The sequence below is a fragment of the Diorhabda sublineata genome, chromosome 1 (genome assembly GCF_026230105.1).
Source record: "Diorhabda sublineata isolate icDioSubl1.1 chromosome 1, icDioSubl1.1, whole genome shotgun sequence".
NCBI lineage: Eukaryota > Metazoa > Arthropoda > Insecta > Coleoptera > Chrysomelidae > Diorhabda > Diorhabda sublineata.
In genome coordinates, this window is record NC_079474.1 from 3,166,068 (window position 1) to 3,187,566 (window position 21,499).

At 31.3% G+C, this 21,499-nt stretch overlaps 1 protein-coding gene across 3 annotated transcripts; it reads right to left on the minus strand.

Annotated features, from left to right (window-relative positions):
* Nucleotides 1-1,270: 1,270 nt before the first annotated feature.
* Nucleotides 1,271-13,417, minus strand: LOC130452357 (sphingomyelin phosphodiesterase 1-like). Of its 3 annotated transcripts, none has more exons than XM_056791565.1 (10): nt 13,040-13,417; nt 12,675-12,943; nt 12,463-12,612; nt 12,175-12,405; nt 5,987-6,156; nt 4,951-5,145; nt 4,467-4,637; nt 4,228-4,408; nt 3,781-3,971; nt 1,271-1,495 (listed from the first exon to the last, which is right to left on the minus strand). In XM_056791565.1, exons 1-10 carry the CDS (start codon nt 13,113-13,115, stop codon nt 1,330-1,332), a joined length of 1,800 nt encoding a protein of 599 aa, XP_056647543.1. In that variant the 5' UTR covers nt 13,116-13,417; the 3' UTR covers nt 1,271-1,329. The 3 variants fall into 3 exon arrangements, with proteins under 3 accessions (XP_056647543.1, XP_056647542.1, XP_056647544.1); XM_056791564.1 differs by having other exon boundaries at nt 12,675-12,958; nt 13,040-13,254; XM_056791566.1 differs by having other exon boundaries at nt 12,675-12,934; nt 13,040-13,212.
* Nucleotides 13,418-21,499: the final 8,082 nt, after the last annotated feature.

The following is a 21,499-nucleotide window of genomic DNA, read 5'->3' on the forward strand; positions in this document are numbered from 1 at the left end:
ACTTTTTTAAGTTTTAATATTGATAAGCATGTTTTTGATGCCTGCTTCCTCCTGATTCACTATTAGTGTAGAAAAAACGTATTTTCGACCGAAATATGAAGAAAATTTGATTTTTACTTGAATAACAATTTATTTTTAGCAATGCCAGGAAAGGCATCATCCCTTTTAACACATTTTATAGGTTCAATAAGTCGCGTGGTACTAAATCTAGTAATGAATGATGGCTGTTAAACAAATACTAAACAACGTGGCGTCTTCAAACTTACAAACATACTTTCTACTACAGTGGTATTTTTCAAGCAACTACCGCCATCTCTAGATCAGACCAGATACTTCTGGGACCATCCTCAATTCTCAATAAGTGATATCAGACATTTATTTTACTCCCCTCGTATTTTTTGATCGTTTTTAATACTGAAAACGCTTCAAATATCAAAGACGAGTTTAAAAAAAATTTGAATCAATTGTATTTTTTTTACAATGGAATTTTGAAGCTCGGTTAGAATCATTTCTTTTCAGTCGAAGTTCTGTTCAATAGATTGTGAGATTTATCTAACTACCCTTGTATTATTAAATATTAATGACGCCTTAAATTCTGGAAAGAATATCATGAAAAAAATGAATCGTTAGACTTTTTTATAATAAAGCTTTTAAAACTCGATGAAATACTTACGTAAAATCGATATTTTTGGTACCAGAATGAATAACAGAATCGATGAATCTGTTAATACAAAAAAAAATTATCTAGTGTCAATTTAACATACCGAATCAAATCGTGGAAGTTTATAATGAATAAAATATAAGCTGAAAACTTGTAGATAAATTCTAAAGGTAAAAATCTGTGCGTAATTTTGTGAGATCTACGACTAAGTACAGTATATTTTCCTGGGTTCACTGGGATCCCCAATATCACATCAAGAAAGGGGAAAACAATAAATATTGGACACCCTGGAATATCGATGATGAATAAATTTACGTTATACCAGTGGCGATTTTGTTTAGAGGTTCAATGAGTGTTTTTGTCCTCCTGGATTTCTGATACCAGGTCTAGACATTATGGCGACGATCTAATTGGAAAATCTCCATAAATAATCCAGTTTTTTGAATATTTCTTATTTTATATCTCTTAAAACAGTGATATGGAAACCTATGGACCTGATTTCTACCAAGACGATTTAAACGAGTGAGTTCTGCGCTCTGGTATGTCTGTTATATTTATTTTTTGATCAGCACTAGTAGATTTAAAGAATATGTATAATAAAAGACTAAGTTCTCTTCGATTTTACTATTTTATTTAAATATCATGTTAATTTACTTAGATTATAGAAATTATGAAGTTAGTTTTGCGTCAGGAATACTGTCAAATAATTTTTTGACTTTGTTACACATATAATCGTCTCCGTATTGAGTTTTGACCATTGAACATAACAAATCTTTTTTACAGTCATCGTCACATCCTTTCGCCAACTCAGTATCTCCTTCTCTGAATTTGTATCTGAAAAAATAACCAATTCATCAAAATAGTTAAATACAAAAACTTCTTTTTATCCAGATATCGGGTTTTGATTCATACTTTATCTAGAACTAGAGTTTTGCCATCTCAAAGTTGAGTTAATAATCTTCAAAAGTCATTTCTTTAGAAAACCTTTTTTCCATTCAAATATCTAGTTTCGGTTCTTAAATATTCTAGAACTCGAGTTGTGCTTTCTCAAAGTTGAATTATCAATCGTAAAACGTTTCTTTCAAGCCTTTTCCTCATCCAGATTTCAGGTTTTGTTTCTAAAACTTTATTGAGTACAAGTTAGGCCACTTTAAAGTTGAATTATCAACTTCAAAAGGTTTCTCTAACTCTTCAAAAGTTTTTTCCAAACCTTTTAATCATCCATATTTCAGGTTTTAGTTCAAAAACTTTCTCAACACGATTTATATATCTCAAAATTTAATTATGACTTTTCAAAAGTCTTTTCCAGGTCTTGGAAAACCTTTTACCCATTCAAATCTCGGGTTTTGTTTCTAAAATTTTATTGAATACAAGTTAGGCCACGTCAAAGCTGAATTATCAGTCTTCAAAAGGTTTTTCTAACTCTTGGAAAACCTCTTTTTCATCTAAATGTCAAGATTAACTTCTTAAAGTTGAATTATCGTAAGTTAAACGTTTTTTCCAAGCCTTTTCCTTCAAAACTTCACTCAACACGATTTATATATTTCGAAATTGAATAATAACTCTTGAAAAGTCTTTTCGAGGTTTTGGAAAACCTTTTTCCCATGCGAATCTCGGGTTTTGTTTCTCAAATTTTTTTCAACACTAGTTAGGCCACTTCAAAGTTGAATATTTAATCTTCCAAAGTTTTTTCCAAACTTTTTTATCATCCAGATTTCAGGTTTTGGTTCAAAAACTTTTTCAACACGATTTATATATCTAAAAATTGAATTATGACTTTCCAAAAGCTCTTAGAAAACCTCTTTTCCATCCAAATATCAAGATTTGACTATTAAATTTTTTACAACTTGAATTGTGTCTTCTTAAAGTTGAATTATCATTCGTCAAACGTTTTTTCCAAGCCTTTTCCTTCAAAACTTCACTCAACACGATTTATATATTTCAAAATTGAATTATGACTCTTCAAAAGTCTTTTCCAGGTCTTGGAAAACCTTTTACCCATTCAAATCTCGGGTTTTGTTTCTAAAATTTTATTGAATACAAGTTAGGCCACTTCAACGTTGAATTATCAGTCTTGATAAGGTTTTTCTAACTCTTAGAAAACCTCTTTTTTATCTAAATGTCAAGATTAGATTACTAAATTTTCTATAATTTGAACTGTGCCTTCTTAAAGTTGAATTATCATAAGTTAAACCTTTTTTCCAAGCCTCTTTCTTCAAAACTTCACTCAATACGATTTAAATATATCAAAATTGCATTATAACTCTTCAAAAGTCTTTTCGAGGTTTTGGAAAACCTTTTTCCCATGCGAATCTCGGGTTTTGTTTCTTACATTCTTTTAAACACGAGTTAGGCCACTTCAAAGTTGAATTGTTAGTCATCAAAAGCTATTTATAACTCTTAGAAAAACTCTTTTCTTATCGAAATATCGAGTTTAAGTTCTCAAATTTTCTAGAACTCGAGTTGTGGCTTCTCAAAGTTGAATTAACAATCGTCAAACGTTTCATCCAATCCTTTTTCTTATCCAGATTTCAGGTTTTGCTTCAAAACCTTACTCAACACGATCTATATATTTCAAAATTGAATTTTGATTCTTCAAAAGTCTTTTCCAGGCATAGAAAACCTCTTTTCCACCCAAATCTTGGCTTTCGTTTCTTAAATTTTGTTGATTAAGAGTTATACCGATTCAAAGTTGACTTATTAACCTTTAAAAGTAAAAATATTTCAGGTTATAAACACATAAACTTTTTTGAGGTTATGTTAGAGCACAATGTTGTTTGCAATTACAACAAATCCTACAAACTGTACATACTCAAAGCAAAACTTGAAGAAATATTGGAATTAAATTGAATCATAATTCTATAAAAGTGTTTTACAAGAATCAGAAAACATTATCCTGATCAATTTAAGTACATTGGCTTGAGTAAGTACAGTTTGTAGTAATCCCAAACAACATTCTTCTCTTACATAACCTCAAATAAGTTTATGTGTTTATAACCTAAAATATTTCAAACTCTCTCAACAAGACATGTATTTAATATTTAAAATTGTAGACGTGGAGTATTTTTTATGTACTACAATGAAAGAATTCAATTTTTTATTATTAAAAAAGAGTTTACCTGTGATAAAGATCGAGTAGTGCATGACGTTGCGTCATTTTCATCACTAGATTGTGAATCTGGTCTGCTTCTAAATTTTCAACATCGAAGGCTTCTTTGAATGCGTATAATTTATACCAAGAAGGATTTTTTTCGGGCGTTAGATTAGCCAAAGTAAGATTGTAGGTCCATTCTTCGAAATCTAGAACATTCTACAAACTATAAACGTCAAAAACGGAAAAAACTATATCGAATTGAGTCAAAAATCGTAGAGAAATATAGATATCTTTAAATAGAAGGTTTGTATGTATGAATGAGGCCATAAACCAAACATTTCTCGATTAAATACTACAATCTTGACATAACCTCAAAAACAACATTTTGATATTCAGTTACAATGGAATAACTGAAGTAAAACCAACGAAAAATAGTGGGAAATAGTTAATAAAAGACAAATAAAATACTTACAAATGTTTTTTCGTCGATAGATATAATTTTAAAACTTGGATTTGCTAAATCAAATGTAGTTACAGAAGCTCCATTCCACGCCATATTAATCGGTTGTTCTGGATTCGAAATATTATAAAACACGTAAAATTCGTCTCTATGTGTATGACCGTTGAATTGAGCGGCAATAGTATGAGCAAACCTACAAATAATTCTTCACATATCATTTTCATACGAATTTTTTTTTATCGGTAAATAACCTAGCAACAATTCTTCGAAATTCTCTAGCCCATACTGAATAACATACACCCCCTCCTGAAGGCATGTGGTACAAAATATGAACCCTTTCGTTGTTTTGCTCAGATTCTTTGAGAACTTCCGTCAACCACTTTAATTGGCCGTAAGGGTCCACGGGATCATACAACAACCACCTAAAACAGTTATTTACGTAAAAAGTTGATGCGGCGAGGAGAAACGAGTAGAAAAAAGGCCTTTACACACGAGTTGTATACAATATTTTTTTCTATTAACGAAAGATTTATCAAAATAGAAGATTAATGGTTTGAGTTGAGGTCGATCGCATTTATATCTTTGTGGGTTATGGATACGCCATCTATTTCTATACGAATCTCCTTCAAAAGCTTTTGTCTGGGTGTTCTCCTTTGTCTAGACCTCTCTTTCCATTTTAATGAGATGTTATAATGACCAGAAACAGTATTCGGTGATAATGGAAATAATTCTTACCAATTGTTTATATTACAAACGTTGCTGTTTAATACAATTACCCTGAATCCTTTTTTAGGACTAACTGTATAGTAACCTCCCTTTAATATAGTGTCTTTTATATCGTCAACCGGTAGCCATTTTGAAAGCTTTTGAAATATTAGATCAAATAACCATTTCGATGATAAATTCTCTGGAGAGGTTATTTCAGAGTATCTGGAAACATAAGAAATTACAATACGGGGGATGCTAATCAAGTTTTGAGCAATACTGATGTGAATATGTCAAATCTGACAGTTCTATCGTAAATTTTGACATTTTTAATGGTGAACGTACTCAGAATATTCATTTTGTACGGGGGTTGCTATTCAAGTTTTGAGATATTGAAATAGTGATGTGAATATGTCAAATCTGACAGTTCTATCGTGAATTTTGACATTTTTAATGTTGGACGTACTCAGTATATGTATTTTGGTCGAAAAAGGAATAAAATCGCGAACATTTTTCGATGACTTGCTGCGACGTGGATTAATCCAACAATTCACTTCGACTTTTGACTGTTGTGGCAGCAATTTTTGCATAAATATTTGACGGGCAAAAATATTTGTCAATGCTGAATGGTTCACCAGAATTTGTTTGACAAAAGTGTGAAAAAATCAGGGGAACCAATCGCAGAAGACGATCGTTCTTAACCACTACCAAGTAAGCTTTTATACATCAGTTCAAACAAAAACGTTTTTGAACAGTCAAAACATCGAACTGATGGTTCAACCGCCGTACAGTCCTTGTTTGGAACCCAAGGATTCCTTCTTAATCCCGTAGATACAAAATCAGTTGCGAGATCAACGTTTTTCTACACCTGAAGAAGCGGTTAAGGCGTTCAAATCAATTCTTTTGGAGGTACCCCAATCGGAATGGAAGGAATGCTTCGACAATTGGTTGGTTTTAAACTTAAATAGTAACCCTCGTATATGATTAACATTTCCAAGTCGAAGAAAAGTAGGTACAGTTTGAGGTACCTTACAAAACTGATAAACTAAACTGAAATCATATTTACAAATTCGATGGATGAGTTTCATGGTTTCCTATGGAAAGAAAAACCGGCACTTTATAGTACTGGGAAAGAGCATCTAAAATTTTAGAAATGATTCTACCATTTTCTTGAACACTGGTATTCCATATCCTGTGACTCACTATATCTCCAGTGAAATAAACGTAATCGTATTCCTAAAAACAAAATATTTAAAATATAATAAGTTTATGTGTTTATAATCTAAAATATTTTTACTTTTGAAAAACCTACTGAAGATTTATAATTCAACGTTGAAGTGGCCTAACTTGTATTCAATAAAATTTTAGAAACAAAACCAGAGATTTGAATGAGTAAAAGGTTTTCCAAGACATGGAAAAAACTTTTGAAAAGTCATAATTCAATTTTTAGATATATAAATCGTGTTGAGTAAGGTTTTCAACCAAAACCTGAAATCTGGATGATAAAAAGTTTTGAAAAAAACTTTTGAAGATTAATAATTCAACTTTGAAGTGGCCTAACTCGTGTTCAATAGAATTTTAGTAACAAAACCAGAGATTTGAATGGGAAAAAGGTTTTCCAAGACCTGGAAAAGACTTTGGGAAAGTCATAATTCAATTTTTAGATATATAAATCGTGTTGAGTAAGGTTTTCAACCAAAACCTGAAATCTGGATGATAAAAAGTTTTGGAAAAAACTTTTGAAGATTAATAATTCAACTTTGAAGTGGCCTAACTTGTATTCAATAGAATTTTAGTAACAAAACCAGAGATTTGAATGGGAAAAAGGTTTTCCAAGACCTGGAAAAGACTTTGGGAAAGTCATAATTCAATTTTTAGATATATAAATCGTGTTGAGTAAGGTTTTCAACCAAAACCTGAAATCTGGATGATAAAAAGTTTTGAAAAAAACTTTTGAAGATTAATAATTCAACTTTGAAGTGGCCTAACTCGTGTTCAATAGAATTTTAGTAACAAAACCAGAGATTTGAATGGGAAAAAGGTTTTCCAAGACCTGGAAAAGACTTTGGGAAAGTCATAATTCAATTTTTAGATATATAAATCGTGTTGAGTAAGGTTTTCAACCAAAACCTGAAATCTGGATGATAAAAAGTTTTGGAAAAAACTTTTGAAGATTAATAATTCAACTTTGAAGTGGCCTAACTCGTGTTCAATAGAATTTTAGTAACAAAACCAGAGATTTGAATGGGAAAAAGGTTTTCCAAGACCTGGAAAAGACTTTGGGAAAGTCATAATTCAATTTTTAGATATATAAATCGTGTTGAGTAAGGTTTTCAACCAAAACCTGAAATCTGGATGATAAAAAGCGTTGGAAAAAACTTTTGAAGACTAATAATTCAACTTTGAAGTGGCCTAACTTGTATTCAATAGAATTTTAGTAACAAAACCAGAGATTTGAATGGGAAAAAGGTTTTCCAAGACCTGGAAAAGACTTTGGGAAAGTCATAATTCAATTTTTAGATATATAAATCGTGTTGAGTAAGGTTTTCAACCAAAACCTGAAATCTGGATGATAAAAAGTTTTGGAAAAAACTTTTGAAGATTAATAATTCAACTTTGAAGTGGCCTAACTTGTATTCAATAGAATTTTAGTAACAAAACCAGAGATTTGAATGGGAAAAAGGTTTTCCAAGACCTGGAAAAGACTTTGGGAAAGTCATAATTCAATTTTTAGATATATAAATCGTGTTGAGTAAGGTTTTCAACCAAAACCTGAAATCTGGATGATAAAAAGTTTTGGAAAAAACTTTTGAAGATTAATAATTCAACTTTGAAGTGGCCTAACTCGTGTTCAATAGAATTTTAGTAACAAAACCAGAGATTTGAATGGGAAAAAGGTTTTCCAAGACCTGGAAAAGACTTTGGGAAAGTCATAATTCAATTTTTAGATATATAAATCGTGTTGAGTAAGGTTTTCAACCAAAACCTGAAATCTGGATGATAAAAAGTTTTGGAAAAAACTTTTGAAGATTAATAATTCAACTTTGAAGTGGCCTAACTTGTATTCAATAGAATTTTAGTAACAAAACCAGAGATTTGAATGGGAAAAAGGTTTTCCAAGACCTGGAAAAGACTTTGGGAAAGTCATAATTCAATTTTTAGATATATAAATCGTGTTGAGTAAGGTTTTCAACCAAAACCTGAAATCTGGATGATAAAAAGTTTTGAAAAAAACTTTTGAAGATTAATAATTCAACTTTGAAGTGGCCTAACTCGTGTTCAATAGAATTTTAGTAACAAAACCAGAGATTTGAATGGGAAAAAGGTTTTCCAAGACCTGGAAAAGACTTTGGGAAAGTCATAATTCAATTTTTAGATATATAAATCGTGTTGAGTAAGGTTTTCAACCAAAACCTGAAATCTGGATGATAAAAAGTTTTGGAAAAAACTTTTGAAGATTAATAATTCAACTTTGAAGTGGCCTAACTCGTGTTCAATAGAATTTTAGTAACAAAACCAGAGATTTGAATGGGAAAAAGGTTTTCCAAGACCTGGAAAAGACTTTGGGAAAGTCATAATTCAATTTTTAGATATATAAATCGTGTTGAGTAAGGTTTTCAACCAAAACCTGAAATCTGGATGATAAAAAGCGTTGGAAAAAACTTTTGAAGACTAATAATTCAACTTTGAAGTGGCCTAACTTGTATTCAATAGAATTTTAGTAACAAAACCAGAGATTTGAATGGGAAAAAGGTTTTCCAAGACCTGGAAAAGACTTTGGGAAAGTCATAATTCAATTTTTAGATATATAAATCGTGTTGAGTAAGGTTTTCAACCAAAACCTGAAATCTGGATGATAAAAAGTTTTGGAAAAAACTTTTGAAGATTAATAATTCAACTTTGAAGTGGCCTAACTTGTATTCAATAGAATTTTAGTAACAAAACCAGAGATTTGAATGGGAAAAAGGTTTTCCAAGACCTGGAAAAGACTTTGGGAAAGTCATAATTCAATTTTTAGATATATAAATCGTGTTGAGTAAGGTTTTCAACCAAAACCTGAAATCTGGATGATAAAAAGTTTTGGAAAAAACTTTTGAAGATTAATAATTCAACTTTGAAGTGGCCTAACTCGTGTTCAATAGAATTTTAGTAACAAAACCAGAGATTTGAATGGGAAAAAGGTTTTCCAAGACCTGGAAAAGACTTTGGGAAAGTCATAATTCAATTTTTAGATATATAAATCGTGTTGAGTAAGGTTTTCAACCAAAACCTGAAATCTGGATGATAAAAAGTTTTGGAAAAAACTTTTGGAGATTAATAATTCAACTTTGAAGTGGCCTAACTTGTATTCAATAGAATTTTAGTAACAAAACCAGAGATTTGAATGGGAAAAAGGTTTTCCAAGACCTGGAAAAGACTTTGGGAAAGTCATAATTCAATTTTTAGATATATAAATCGTGTTGAGTAAGGTTTTCAACCAAAACCTGAAATCTGGATGATAAAAAGTTTTGGAAAAAACTTTTGAAGATTAATAATTCAACTTTGAAGTGGCCTAACTCGTGTTCAATAGAATTTTAGTAACAAAACCAGAGATTTGAATGGGAAAAAGGTTTTCCAAGACCTGGAAAAGACTTTGGGAAAGTCATAATTCAATTTTTAGATATATAAATCGTGTTGAGTAAGGTTTTCAACCAAAACCTGAAATCTGGATGATAAAAAGCGTTGGAAAAAACTTTTGAAGACTAATAATTCAACTTTGAAGTGGCCTAACTTGTATTCAATAGAATTTTAGTAACAAAACCAGAGATTTGAATGGGAAAAAGGTTTTCCAAGACCTGGAAAAGACTTTGGGAAAGTCATAATGCAATTTTTAGATATATAAATCGTGTTGAGTAAGTTTGTAAACCAAAACCTGAAATCTGGATGATAAAAAGCGTTGGAAAAAACTTTTGAAGATTAATAATTCAACTTTGAAGTGGCTTAACTCGTGTTCAATAGAATTTTAGTAACAAAACCAGAGATTTGAATGGGAAAAAGGTTTTCCAAGACCTGGAAAAGACTTTGGGAAAGTCATAATTCAATTTTTAGATATATAAATCGTGTTGAGTAAGTTTGTAAACCAAAACCTGAAATCTGGATGATAAAAAGCGTTGGAAAAAACTTTTGAAGACTAATAATTCAACTTTGAAGTGACCTAACTTGTATTCAATAGAATTTTAGTAACAAAACCAGAGATTTGAATGGGAAAAAGGTTTTCCAAGACCTGGAAAAGACTTTGGGAAAGTCATAATGCAATTTTTAGATTTATAAATCGTGTTGAGTAAGTTTGTAAACCAAAACCTGAAATCTGGATGATAAAAAGCGTTGGAAAAAACTTTTGAAGACTAATAATTCAACTTTGAAGTGGCCTAACTCGTGTTCAATAGAATTTTAGAAACAAATCCAGAGATTTGAATGGGAAAAAGGTTTTCCAAGACCTGGAAAAGACTTTGGGAAAGTCATAATTCAATTTTTAGATATATAAATCGTGTTGAGTAAGGTTTTCAACCAAAACCTGAAATTTGGATGATAAAAAGTTTTGAAAAAAACTTTTGAAGATTAATAATTCAACTTTGAAGTGGCCTAACTCGTGTTCAATAGAATTTTAGTAACAAAACCAGAGATTTGAATGGGAAAAAGGTTTTCCAAGACCTGGAAAAGACTTTGGGAAAGTCATAATTCAATTTTTAGATATATAAATCGTGTTGAGTAAGGTTTTCAACCAAAACCTGAAATCTGGATGATAAAAAGTTTTGGAAAAAACTTTTGAAGATTAATAATTCAACTTTGAAGTGGCCTAACTCGTGTTCAATAGAATTTTAGAAACAAATCCAGAGATTTGAATGAGTAAAAGGTTTTCCAAGACATGGAAAAGACTTTTGAAAAGTCATAATTCAATTTTTAGATATATAAATCGTGTTGAGTAAGATTTTGAACTAAAACCTGAAATATGGATGATAAAAAGCGTTGGAAAAAACTTTTGAAGACTAATAATTCAACTTTGAATTGACCTAACTCGTGTTAAATAAAATTAAGAAACAACGCCTAAGATCCGGATGGGAAAAAGGTTTTCCAACACCTCAAAAAGACTTTTGAAGGGTCATAATTCAATTTTAAAATATATAAATCCTGTTGAGTAAAGTTTAGAAGAAAAAGGCTCGGAAAAAAACGTTTGACTTATGATAATTCAACTTTAAGAAGGCACAGTTCAAGTTGTAGAAAATTTAATAATCTAATCTTGATATTTGGATTGACAAGAGGTTTGCTAAGAGTTAGGAAAACCTTTTGAAGACTAATAATTCAACTTTGAAGTGACCTAGCTCGTGTTCAATAAAATTTTAGGAACCAAACCAGAGATTTGAATGGTAGAAAGATTTTCCAATGCCTAGAAAAGACATATGACGAGTCGTAATTCAATTTTAAGGTCTATTGGAAGTCTTCTGAAGTATAGAGAATGTCTCGTAAATTCCTTTGCTTATTAGGTAATAATACAAAAAAGTCTTGAAATTTGAAGTATAGCCCATCATATACTAGGCTTTAACCAAACCCTTTAAGACCTCGTTAAAACCATTGAATTCAAACAAAACAAGGAAAAAGCTGTACCAGTTTTTTTCTCACAACTGAGAAGATTCATTAAAAAAGTTCATAGTCAGCTGGTTCTAACTTGGTTGAATGAGTAACCTGCTTTTGCAATTGAGATGTATTTCTTTCAAAGTAACAGTTTTTCACGTAACTATTTATAAAAAGAGCGAACCATTTTGTCAAGAGATAAGTCCTATTTTCACATGTCTGTGGTGGTATTTAAGCAAGTTCTTGAATCAAAATTCCAACAGAAGAACTTAGCTAGTCGGATTTTAGTAGGAAGATACTTTAGTGGATACTAATAGTCATTTCTATTGCCTGCGTGCTTACCGGAACTAACATCGTGCTAATACTTTTTATAAGTGAAATTTTTGAGTACCAAATGGTCAATTGAAAGCTTTTGAAGCATGCAATTCATTCTAAAGCTGGCCAAATTTTACAAACAATCCTCTGCAAACTAAACTACAGTCATCAACCGAACATTTTAGAAGTTAATATTACATACTTAAACATAACCTCAACAACAACATTTTGATATGGAATAACTGTACCAAAATCAACTTATGTAGAGCTAGACTAGAGCAGTAGACAAAGAGACTTTAAGGCCCATTTACATGTCTGTAAACTACTTACATGATTCGTAGTTTGTTCTAAAGCATCTACGACGGTTCTCCAAGGTAAATCCGCTTTTAAATAATCAGACCAGTAACCGCAACTTTCTTCTTCTGTTTTACCATCAGCTTGATCGTCTTGGCAACAAATTGGCTCTTTGCAATTATTAGTTTTACCTTTAGTGTATCTAGGATCGTAATGAATATCAGATATATGAAGAATTCTAATAGGTTTTTCAGATATTGATGTCGACTGAAAAATATAAGATTTGATAGTACCCAAACCGAGTGATTTATATGTGAAACTTACTAATAATTTAATAAAGTTTCGTTCCGGAGGAATTTCGATGCTCCAGTTGAATCTTTCACTTTGAACACAATTTCGGTACTGAAGAGTAATACCACACACATCGCTACCCTCAAGATCCGGAGTATTATCCAGTATATATAAAAAAGTGGACTGAAAAATGGAAAACGAGAGTTGTTTTGGGTGTGGAAAATATCTACGTATACCCAACTTACTAAACTTATATTAACCATTCCCTCACAAACTTTTTCATCATATACTTCATAAAGGTTACAGAAAAATATTAATTCTCTTTGGATTTCTGTGTCGTTCATGCCACTTCTTCTTTGTTTTATCATGTTATCGGCTATAATGGAACAAGTCGCACATGCTGGGTCGCTTCCAAACTGTCCAGATGAGAAATTTTGTGTGTACTGCTTAACCGCTGCGATTAAAGAAGATGGAGGGGTTCCGGTTCTTCTGTATTCTTCAAAACCTTCCAAAACTTTGATAATTGTACCTTAATATCAATTAAAAATCGCTAAGTGCCACGTTTTGTGGTTTTGAAGTGTCTAAAGTAAAGTAAAACTTTTATGTTTACCTGAATTTTTAATAATAACACAATCCGAACTAGTAATAACTAAAACTATGATTAAAATTGAAGAAATCGTCCTCATTTTAAAGGTAAGGAACGAAAAAGTTGCTACAAAAATTGTTACAACCAAATTAATATAGATTTTGATTTACATATCTCGTTTTTATCTGTAAGTTCGCCGACTGAATATTTTAACTGATCACGAAGTAATTGTATGTAAAAATAAGTTAATTAGAATAAATAATTAATTATATGTTTATAAAATGAAATTCTGAACACGACCGAACCAGCCTGATTGGTTATACAGAGCGTTCCGGAACTTGATGCGAAAAAATTCGGCGTGGTGAAAATAATACTGTGGCATAGAAAAAATTTTTCTCTTACGACGTTTTTGTAGTGTGTACGACGGAATAAATAAGACAACGGGCGGTTCGTGCCCAATGATTGATTAATTTTGAAATTTCAGTTCATAGACTTAGATCGTTCGCCATAAAGAAACATTCCGAAGAAAATTATCATCAAACATCTCTAGATATATAATGAATTGTTCTATTTATTGGGAAAAAACTGTTTACTAGTAAAGCTGGTTTCATACGAGACGGTATAATTCAAACAAGGGATCAACATCGATTCAGTAGGTTCAAATTTGTTTTTGATAATAACCTAAATGGTCAGCGATACTTAGAATTTCCCCAAAATGATTTCCCATCCATTTTATGTGATATTCCTTTAAACATTCGTGGTTCACTATCTAAATGACGTAAAAAATCATGCCAATAACATTTTTTCTAATAGGTGGATCGGTTGAGGAGGTACATTTGCATGGCCACCACGTTCCCCTGAATTGAATGCAACGGATTCATTTTTTTGAGAATCTTTTAAATGCTTATTATCCGAAAGACAGGGAAGAATCTTTCTCAAGTTCGAAGAAATATCCTCCGAATATTCTAGAAGTGTGTAAAAGTCCCACTTTGAACATTTATTATAGTTATTTTTTATTTTTATTTGATTAGTTGTAGGCTAATTAACCAAATTTTTCTATATTTCAATTTTTTCCATTGTAAGTAACACTATGTTCGACAGTATGCAGTTCAGTCCTGATTTAAATGCCCTAAACTAAGAAACGAGGGGTCGTATGAATAAAGAAGCCCAGATATGCAATTGGAAACCCCAAAATATGCGCATAAATATGCAAATCATTTTGTCAAAATATGCACAAACATGTTGAGTTTAATTTTTTTTTGTATAGGTACCAAACTAAATCTAAATGTAAAAATTTATTTATTACATAAAGCAAATTTGGAAAATTTTGTCTCCTGTGTGAATATAAAGATTCATAAATGGAAAAACTTCTTTCCACATCAACTGATGTAATTGGGGGCGGTTTTTATGCAGTTCAGTCCTGATTTAAATGCCCTAAACTAAGAAACGAGGGGTCGTATGAATAAAGAAGCCCAGATATGCAATTGGAAACCCCAAAATATGCGCATAAATATGCAAATCATTTTGTCAAAATATGCACAAACATGTTGAGTTTAATTTTTTTTTATATAGGTACCAAACTAAACCTAAATGTAAATAGTTATTTATTACATAAAGCAAATTTGGAAAATTTTGTCTCCTGTGTGAATATAAAGATTCATAAATGGAAGAACTTCTTTCCACATCAACTGATGTAATTGGGGGCGGTTTTTATACAGTTCAGTCCTGATTTAAATGCCCTAAACTAAGAAACGAGGGGTCGTATGAATAAAGAAGCCCAGATATGCAATTGGAAACCCCAAAATATGCGAATAAATATGCAAATCATTTTGTCAAAATATGCACAAACATGTTGAGTTTAATTTTTTTTTATATAGGTACCAAACTAAACCTAAATGTAAAAATTTATTTATTACATAAAGCAAATTTGGAAAATTTTGTCTCCTGTGTGAATATAAAGATTCATAAATGGAAAAACTTCTTTCCAGATCAACTGATGTAATTGGGGGCGGTTTTTATGCAGTTCAGTCCTGATTTAAATGCCCTAAACTAAGAAACGAGGGGTCGTATGAATAAAGAAGCCCAGATATGCAATTGGAAACCCCAAAATATGCGAATAAATATGCAAATCATTTTGTCAAAATATGCACAAACATGTTGAGTTTAATTTTTTTTTATATAGGTACCAAACTAAACCTAAATGTAAAAATTTATTTATTACACAAAGCAAATTTGGAAAATTTTGTCTCCTGTGTGAATATAAAGATTCATAAATGGAAAAACTTCTTTCCACATCAACTGATGTAATTGGGGGCGGTTTTTATGCAGTTCAGTCCTGATTTAAATGCCCTAAACTAAGAAACGAGGGGTCGTATGAATAAAGAAGCCCAGATATGCAATTGGAAACCCCAAAATATGCGAATAAATATGCAAATCATTTTGTCAAAATATGCACAAACATGTTGAGTTTAATTTTTTTTTATATAGGTACCAAACTAAACCTAAATGTAAATAGTTATTTATTACACAAAGCAAATTTGAAAAATTTTGTCTCCTGTGTGAATATAAAGATTCATAAATGGAAAAACTTCTTTCCAGATCAACTGATGTAATTGGGGGCGGTTTTTATGCAGTTCAGTCCTGATTTAAATGCCCTAAACTAAGAAACGAGGGGTCGTATGAATAAAGAAGCCCAGATATGCAATTGGAAACCCCAAAATATGCGAATAAATATGCAAATCATTTTGTCAAAATATGCACAAACATGTTGAGTTTAATTTTTTTTTATATAGGTACCAAACTAAACCTAAATGTAAATAGTTATTTATTACACAAAGCAAATTTGGAAAATTTTGTCTCCTGTGTGAATATAAAGATTCATAAATGGAAAAACTTCTTTCCAGATCAACTGATGTAATTGGGGGCGGTTTTTATGCAGTTCAGTCCTGATTTAAATGCCCTAAACTAAGAAACGAGGGGTCGTATGAATAAAGAAGCCCAGATATGCAATTGGAAACCCCAAAATATGCGAATAAATATGCAAATCATTTTGTCAAAATATGCACAAACATGTTGAGTTTAATTTTTTTTTGTATAGGTACCAAACTAAATCTAAATGTAAAAATTTATTTATTACATAAAGCAAATTTGGAAAATTTTGTCTCCTGTGTGAATATAAAGATTCATAAATGGAAAAGCTTCTTTCCAGATCAACTGATGTAATTGGGGGCGGTTTTTATGCAGTTTAGTCCTGATTTAAATGCCCTAAACTAAGAAACGAGGGGTCGTATGAATAAAGAATCCCAGATATGCAATTGGAAACCCCAAAATATGCGAATAAATATGCAAATCATTTTGTCAAAATATGCACAAACATGTTGAAAATATGTTGAGTTCAATTTTTTTTTGTATAGGTACCAAACTAAACCTAAATGTAAAAATTTATTTATTACACAAAGCAAATTTGGAAAATTTTGTCTCCTGTGTGAATATAAAGATTCATAAATGGAAAAACCTCTTTTCACATCAACTGATGTAATTGGGGGCGGTTTTATAGTTCCCTATCATTGCAGGATCCGAATCTTTCTCTAAAATATTAGCTACTTGGCTAAGAAATTGAAATACACAATTTTTCTGAACACAACTTGAATTTTTGAAATATTAAGTCTCCCCCCGTATTGTTTTACTTCTTAAGTTGAGATGGAAGATGAGTGTTCAGTAATTTTTCTTCTTAAAACTGAACCCTTATAGACGATTTAAGGAAGATCTTTTTCATATCCGTTTCTGATATTAATAAAATTCAATTGTGAGACAGTTGTACTAAATTTTCACTATACTCTGTATAAATTCAATTTGCCTCCAATATATTTAATGTATTTTCGATTATTCAACCTAAAAACTTACATAATTTATTTACGTTTTCGTGGAGTTTATTACATCGGAGAATTTGATTTTATAGGCCTATTTATTAAAAGAAATAAAACAGTGATTTACTTCATTTTCCCATTTATTTAAAAGCATTATATCATGATCTAATTAATTTAATACTCAGTATAAGTCGTCTAATATTCAAATTAGAAACATTGATGCACATAGACAGTCTATCAATTTTCGAAACACACTTCTGATAACAACTCAAGATAAAGAATACACTCGCGGACAAAAAAAATCGACTGCAATCGCTAGTCATTGACCACCCTTTTCATACATATTTACAATAGTGCTAATTAGGGGTAACTGACCCTTATAAAAGTTGAACACCAAACAAGAATCCTACCTTGAAAACGGACACAACAAGTAATAAAACCAGAGGCCAGAGAACTAGCCAGCACGCTAAACATCTACTGTTTCCAATGTTTACTGTCTTTACCATGAAACTGGTAACTTACTGGTATCCAAGTCTAGCCAAGAGGTCTCAGAAACATAAAGTGTGGTTCTGAGTGGCTGGACAGTCAGAAAAGGACTTCAGACCGCTAACCTTGAGTCAGTTACTGGCGTCAAATTAACCCCAACCCACCGAGCTAGGAATGTGTGTGTGCCTACGTGGTAGATAAGAACGAATCTACAGAAGACAAGAATTGTTGCTTTTTGATGAATTTCCTGATTGGTTTGAGCGGGCATTTCAATGGATTTGGTTTGTGTTTAAACTTGTTTAGGGCTATTAAAGGCGAACTGATACGTAGAAGAAATGCTAGGGGATAATTTCGTTCACTACGCCGATTCCATAGGTGAAAACTTCATTCTAATGCAGGACAATGCACATACTGCAGGTTCCGTACGGCATTCATGGGTCAATCTATTGTTTACTGTCTTTACCATGAGACTGGTAACTTTAATCGGAAACGTGGTTCCACCAACTGCATTCGAGAGTCATTATCATCATCCAAGTTCAACCAAGAGGTCAGAGAAACATAAAGAGTGGTTGGACAGTCAGAAGAGGACTTTGGACCGCTAATTTTGAGTCGAAAAGGTCATCTACTGGCCCCTAATTGACTCCAACCCACCAAGTCTATGATTGTGTTTATACCTAAATAGTAGTGGTAGATAAAGTCTGGAGAAAGATGAAAACGTGATTTTTGGAGGGATTTCCTGAACGGTTTGGGCGGGCATTTCAATGGAGTTGGTTTTCATTAAGACTGGCGGTGAGACAGTAAAGGTAATATCAAAATAAGAATGGGTACTACAGATTTTTTGGTAGAGACATTTGATCGCGATCGTCACCTTTAAATTACTTTCCTTATGTGATCGATCGATCACATTTGGGGCCACATAATGTGATAATTAAACGTCATTCTCATTCAAGACCTTTATATAAGGACGTTGGGCGTTCAAAGCGCGAACTTTTCGCAGTTTATCAACGTTGACAAGCAAATAATGTTTCTGATATCCTTGCTAGATTTGTTGCTTGTATCTTCATCGTAAACTTTTCTTTTTAGATTAATTATTCATGCAAATTTCTGTAATGTTAGTTTAGACTTTCATTGGACAATTTGTTTCAATTCCTGCCCTCTTTCTTCTATATTTATCACCATTTGTCGGTTTACCAAATTCGATAATATCGTCCCCACCGTTTTTATCTTTTGTTGATTTCATCAGCTGTTTTATTCAATTTCGTTGTCCATTTTTCCGTATTCAATCATTCTTTTAAGACCAATTCGAAATTGGGTGAAATATCTGTATTGAAATTCGAAGATCATTTTAATTTAGGGGCTGTAAAAACCGGAAATCTGTATACAACAAAAGCGGAAACGCGCAGAAGTTGTCTGTGAATAAATTTACAAAAGAATGTTTCTGAATTAATTTCGGTGGAGTTGTTAGTGGAAATTAATTGGCATCTACTTCTAGAGCTAGTCGGGGGCTGGGGTTCTCCCATAAAATTATTTTAATAGCAATCACTGGATTATAAACCGTGTAAACAATGTTATTAATTTTAGATTTAACGCTCTTTTTTCTATGATGTCTACTCCGCAGTTTAATAATTCGAAAATTTTGCTTAAATTACCTGTTTATTTCAGATTAAGTACGTATATTATAAAACGAGAAAATAAAAAAATATAAATAGCGAATAAAGAGATTTTCCATAAATGTAATGAATTTTTTTCGGAGCACGTTTTACAACCCTATAAAACAATTTAATATTCGAATCTTCTGCAGACAAATGACGCCATATATCGTTACCAACAAACATAAAATACAATAAATCATTTGAAAAATAATGGACGGGCTCTCCATGAATGTCGGAAAAAACTCATATATGAGGCTTTTGTTTCGTTGAATGTTATTTCAACAGCTCCACGAATTATTAAAATCTAACTTTGAAGACTCTTCGCAAGTGGTAACAGGGTTATTTCGACTTAAAACAAGGAAAAAATGTTTAAAAAGTTGTAACCTGCCATTCGACTAGTTACATTTTGAATATTCTGTTCACGTATTGTGGCGCAGTAGTCACTTCTGATTTGTTTATTCTAATTTTCGAGTTTGTGAAGAAATTAATTTGTTATCGACCTCGCACTCCACTCGAGAAATTCAATAAAACCTCGAAATTGATTCGAATTCTTGGGAGTTTCTACATCAATCAACAGACTACAAACTCAACCTCAATTCTAACATCTGGGAATCCAGTTGAGGGCTACAACCATCCCAGATTTCCATAGATGAATCCCAGTCTGAGTTTTTTAAATTTATAACTGTTTTTGTTGGTTGTGCCCTTTTGGATACGCGGTTAATGCGAATTTATTATTTTCTTAATAAATTTATTTGTCAAAAAAATTAGTTTTTCGCGATTAATCAACAAAACGGTAAGTTTTTTCATGAAAATACCCTAGACAACAATTGTAGATCATAAAATTATCTACAAAAAACGTATGAATTTTTTTTCCTACGAGTCATCGTTTCTGAGATATAACGATTCAAAAAGTTGTAAAACTTATAATGTCTTGGAACTTTCACAACTTTTTGAATCATTATATCTCAGAAACGGTGGCTCGTAGAAAAAAAAGTATCAATACGTTTTTTATAGATAATTTTATGGTCTACACTTTTTGTCTGAGGTATTTCCATGATAAAACTCACCGTTTTACTGAAAATCACGAAATACTCACTATTTTACCTTTGACCTTGAAAATTTATTCGAAGTTACATAAATTCCCATCAAGCTGAAAATCAGTAAATTTGTTTGAACTATAATTCAAAATAATATTCCCCATCATTCCCTTCAGTGGAAAAAATGTTATTGAAGGCCAAAGGTCAAAGATTGAGTTTTTCGCGATTTTCGGCAAAACAGTAGCTTTATCAAAAAAAAAACTGTGGACAAAAATTGTAGATTATAAAATTATCTACAAAGAAAGTCGATAATTTTTTTCATAGGAGTCATCGTTTCTGAGATATAACGATTCGAAAAGTTGTAAAAGTTATAATGTCTTAGAACTTTCACAACTATTCGAATCATTATATCTCAGAAACGTTGGCTCGTAGAAAAAAAAGTATCGATACGTTTTTTATAGATAATTTTATGATCTACAATTTTTGTCTGAAGTATTTTCATGATAAAACTCACCGTTTTACTGAAAATCACGAAAAACTCACTATTTTACCTTTGACTTTGAAAATTTATTCGAAGTTACATAAATCCCATCAAGCTGAAAATCAGTAAATTTGTTTAAACTATAATTCAAAATAATATTCCCCATCATTCCCTTCAGTGGAAAAAATGTTATTGAAGGCCAAAGGTTAAATATTGAGTTTTTCGCGATTTTCGGCAAAACAGTAGCTTTATCAAAAAAAAAACTATGGACAAAAATTGTAGATTATAAAATTATCTACAAAGAAAGTCGATAATTTTTTTCATAGGAGTCATCGTTTCTGAGATATAACGATTCGAAAAGTTGTAAAAGTTATAATGTCTTAGAACTTTCACAACTATTCGAATCATTATATCTCAGAAACGTTGGCTCGTAGAAAAAAAAGTATCGATACGTTTTTTATAGATAATTTTATGATATACAATTTTTGTCTGAAGTATTTTCATGATAAAACTCACCGTTTTACTGAAAATCACGAAAAACTCACTATTTTACCTTTGACCTTGAAAATTTAAAATCTAGACATTCGAAGTTACATAAATTCCCTTCAAGCTGAAAATCAGTAAATTTGTTTAAAATATAATTCAAAACAATATTCCCCATCATTCCATTCAGTGGAAAAAATGTTATTGAAGGCCAAAGGTTAAATATTGAGTTTTTCGCGATTTTCGGCAAAACAGTAGCTTTATCAAAAAAAAAACTGTGGACAAAAATTGTAGATCATAAAATTATCCACAAAGAAAGTCAATAATTTTTTTCATACGAGTCGTCGTTTCTGAGATATAACGATTCAAAAAGTTGTAAAAGTTATAATGTCTTAGAACTTTCACAACTATTCGAATCATTATATCTCAGAAACGGTGGCTCGTAGAAAAAAAAGTATCGATACGTTTTTTATAGATAA

Coding starts and splice junctions, on each gene's coding strand:
- LOC130452357 (XM_056791564.1), bottom strand. CDS start 13,115: ATGAGGACGATTTCTTCAATTTTAATCATAGTTTTAGTTATTACTAGT. Junction 12,959..13,039: donor TGTTATTATTAAAAATTCAG/GTAAACATAAAA, acceptor ATTGATATTAAG/GTACAATTATCAAAGTTTTG. Junction 5,146..5,986: donor GAAACTCATCCATCGAATTT/GTAAATATGATT, acceptor TTATGTTTCCAG/ATACTCTGAAATAACCTCTC.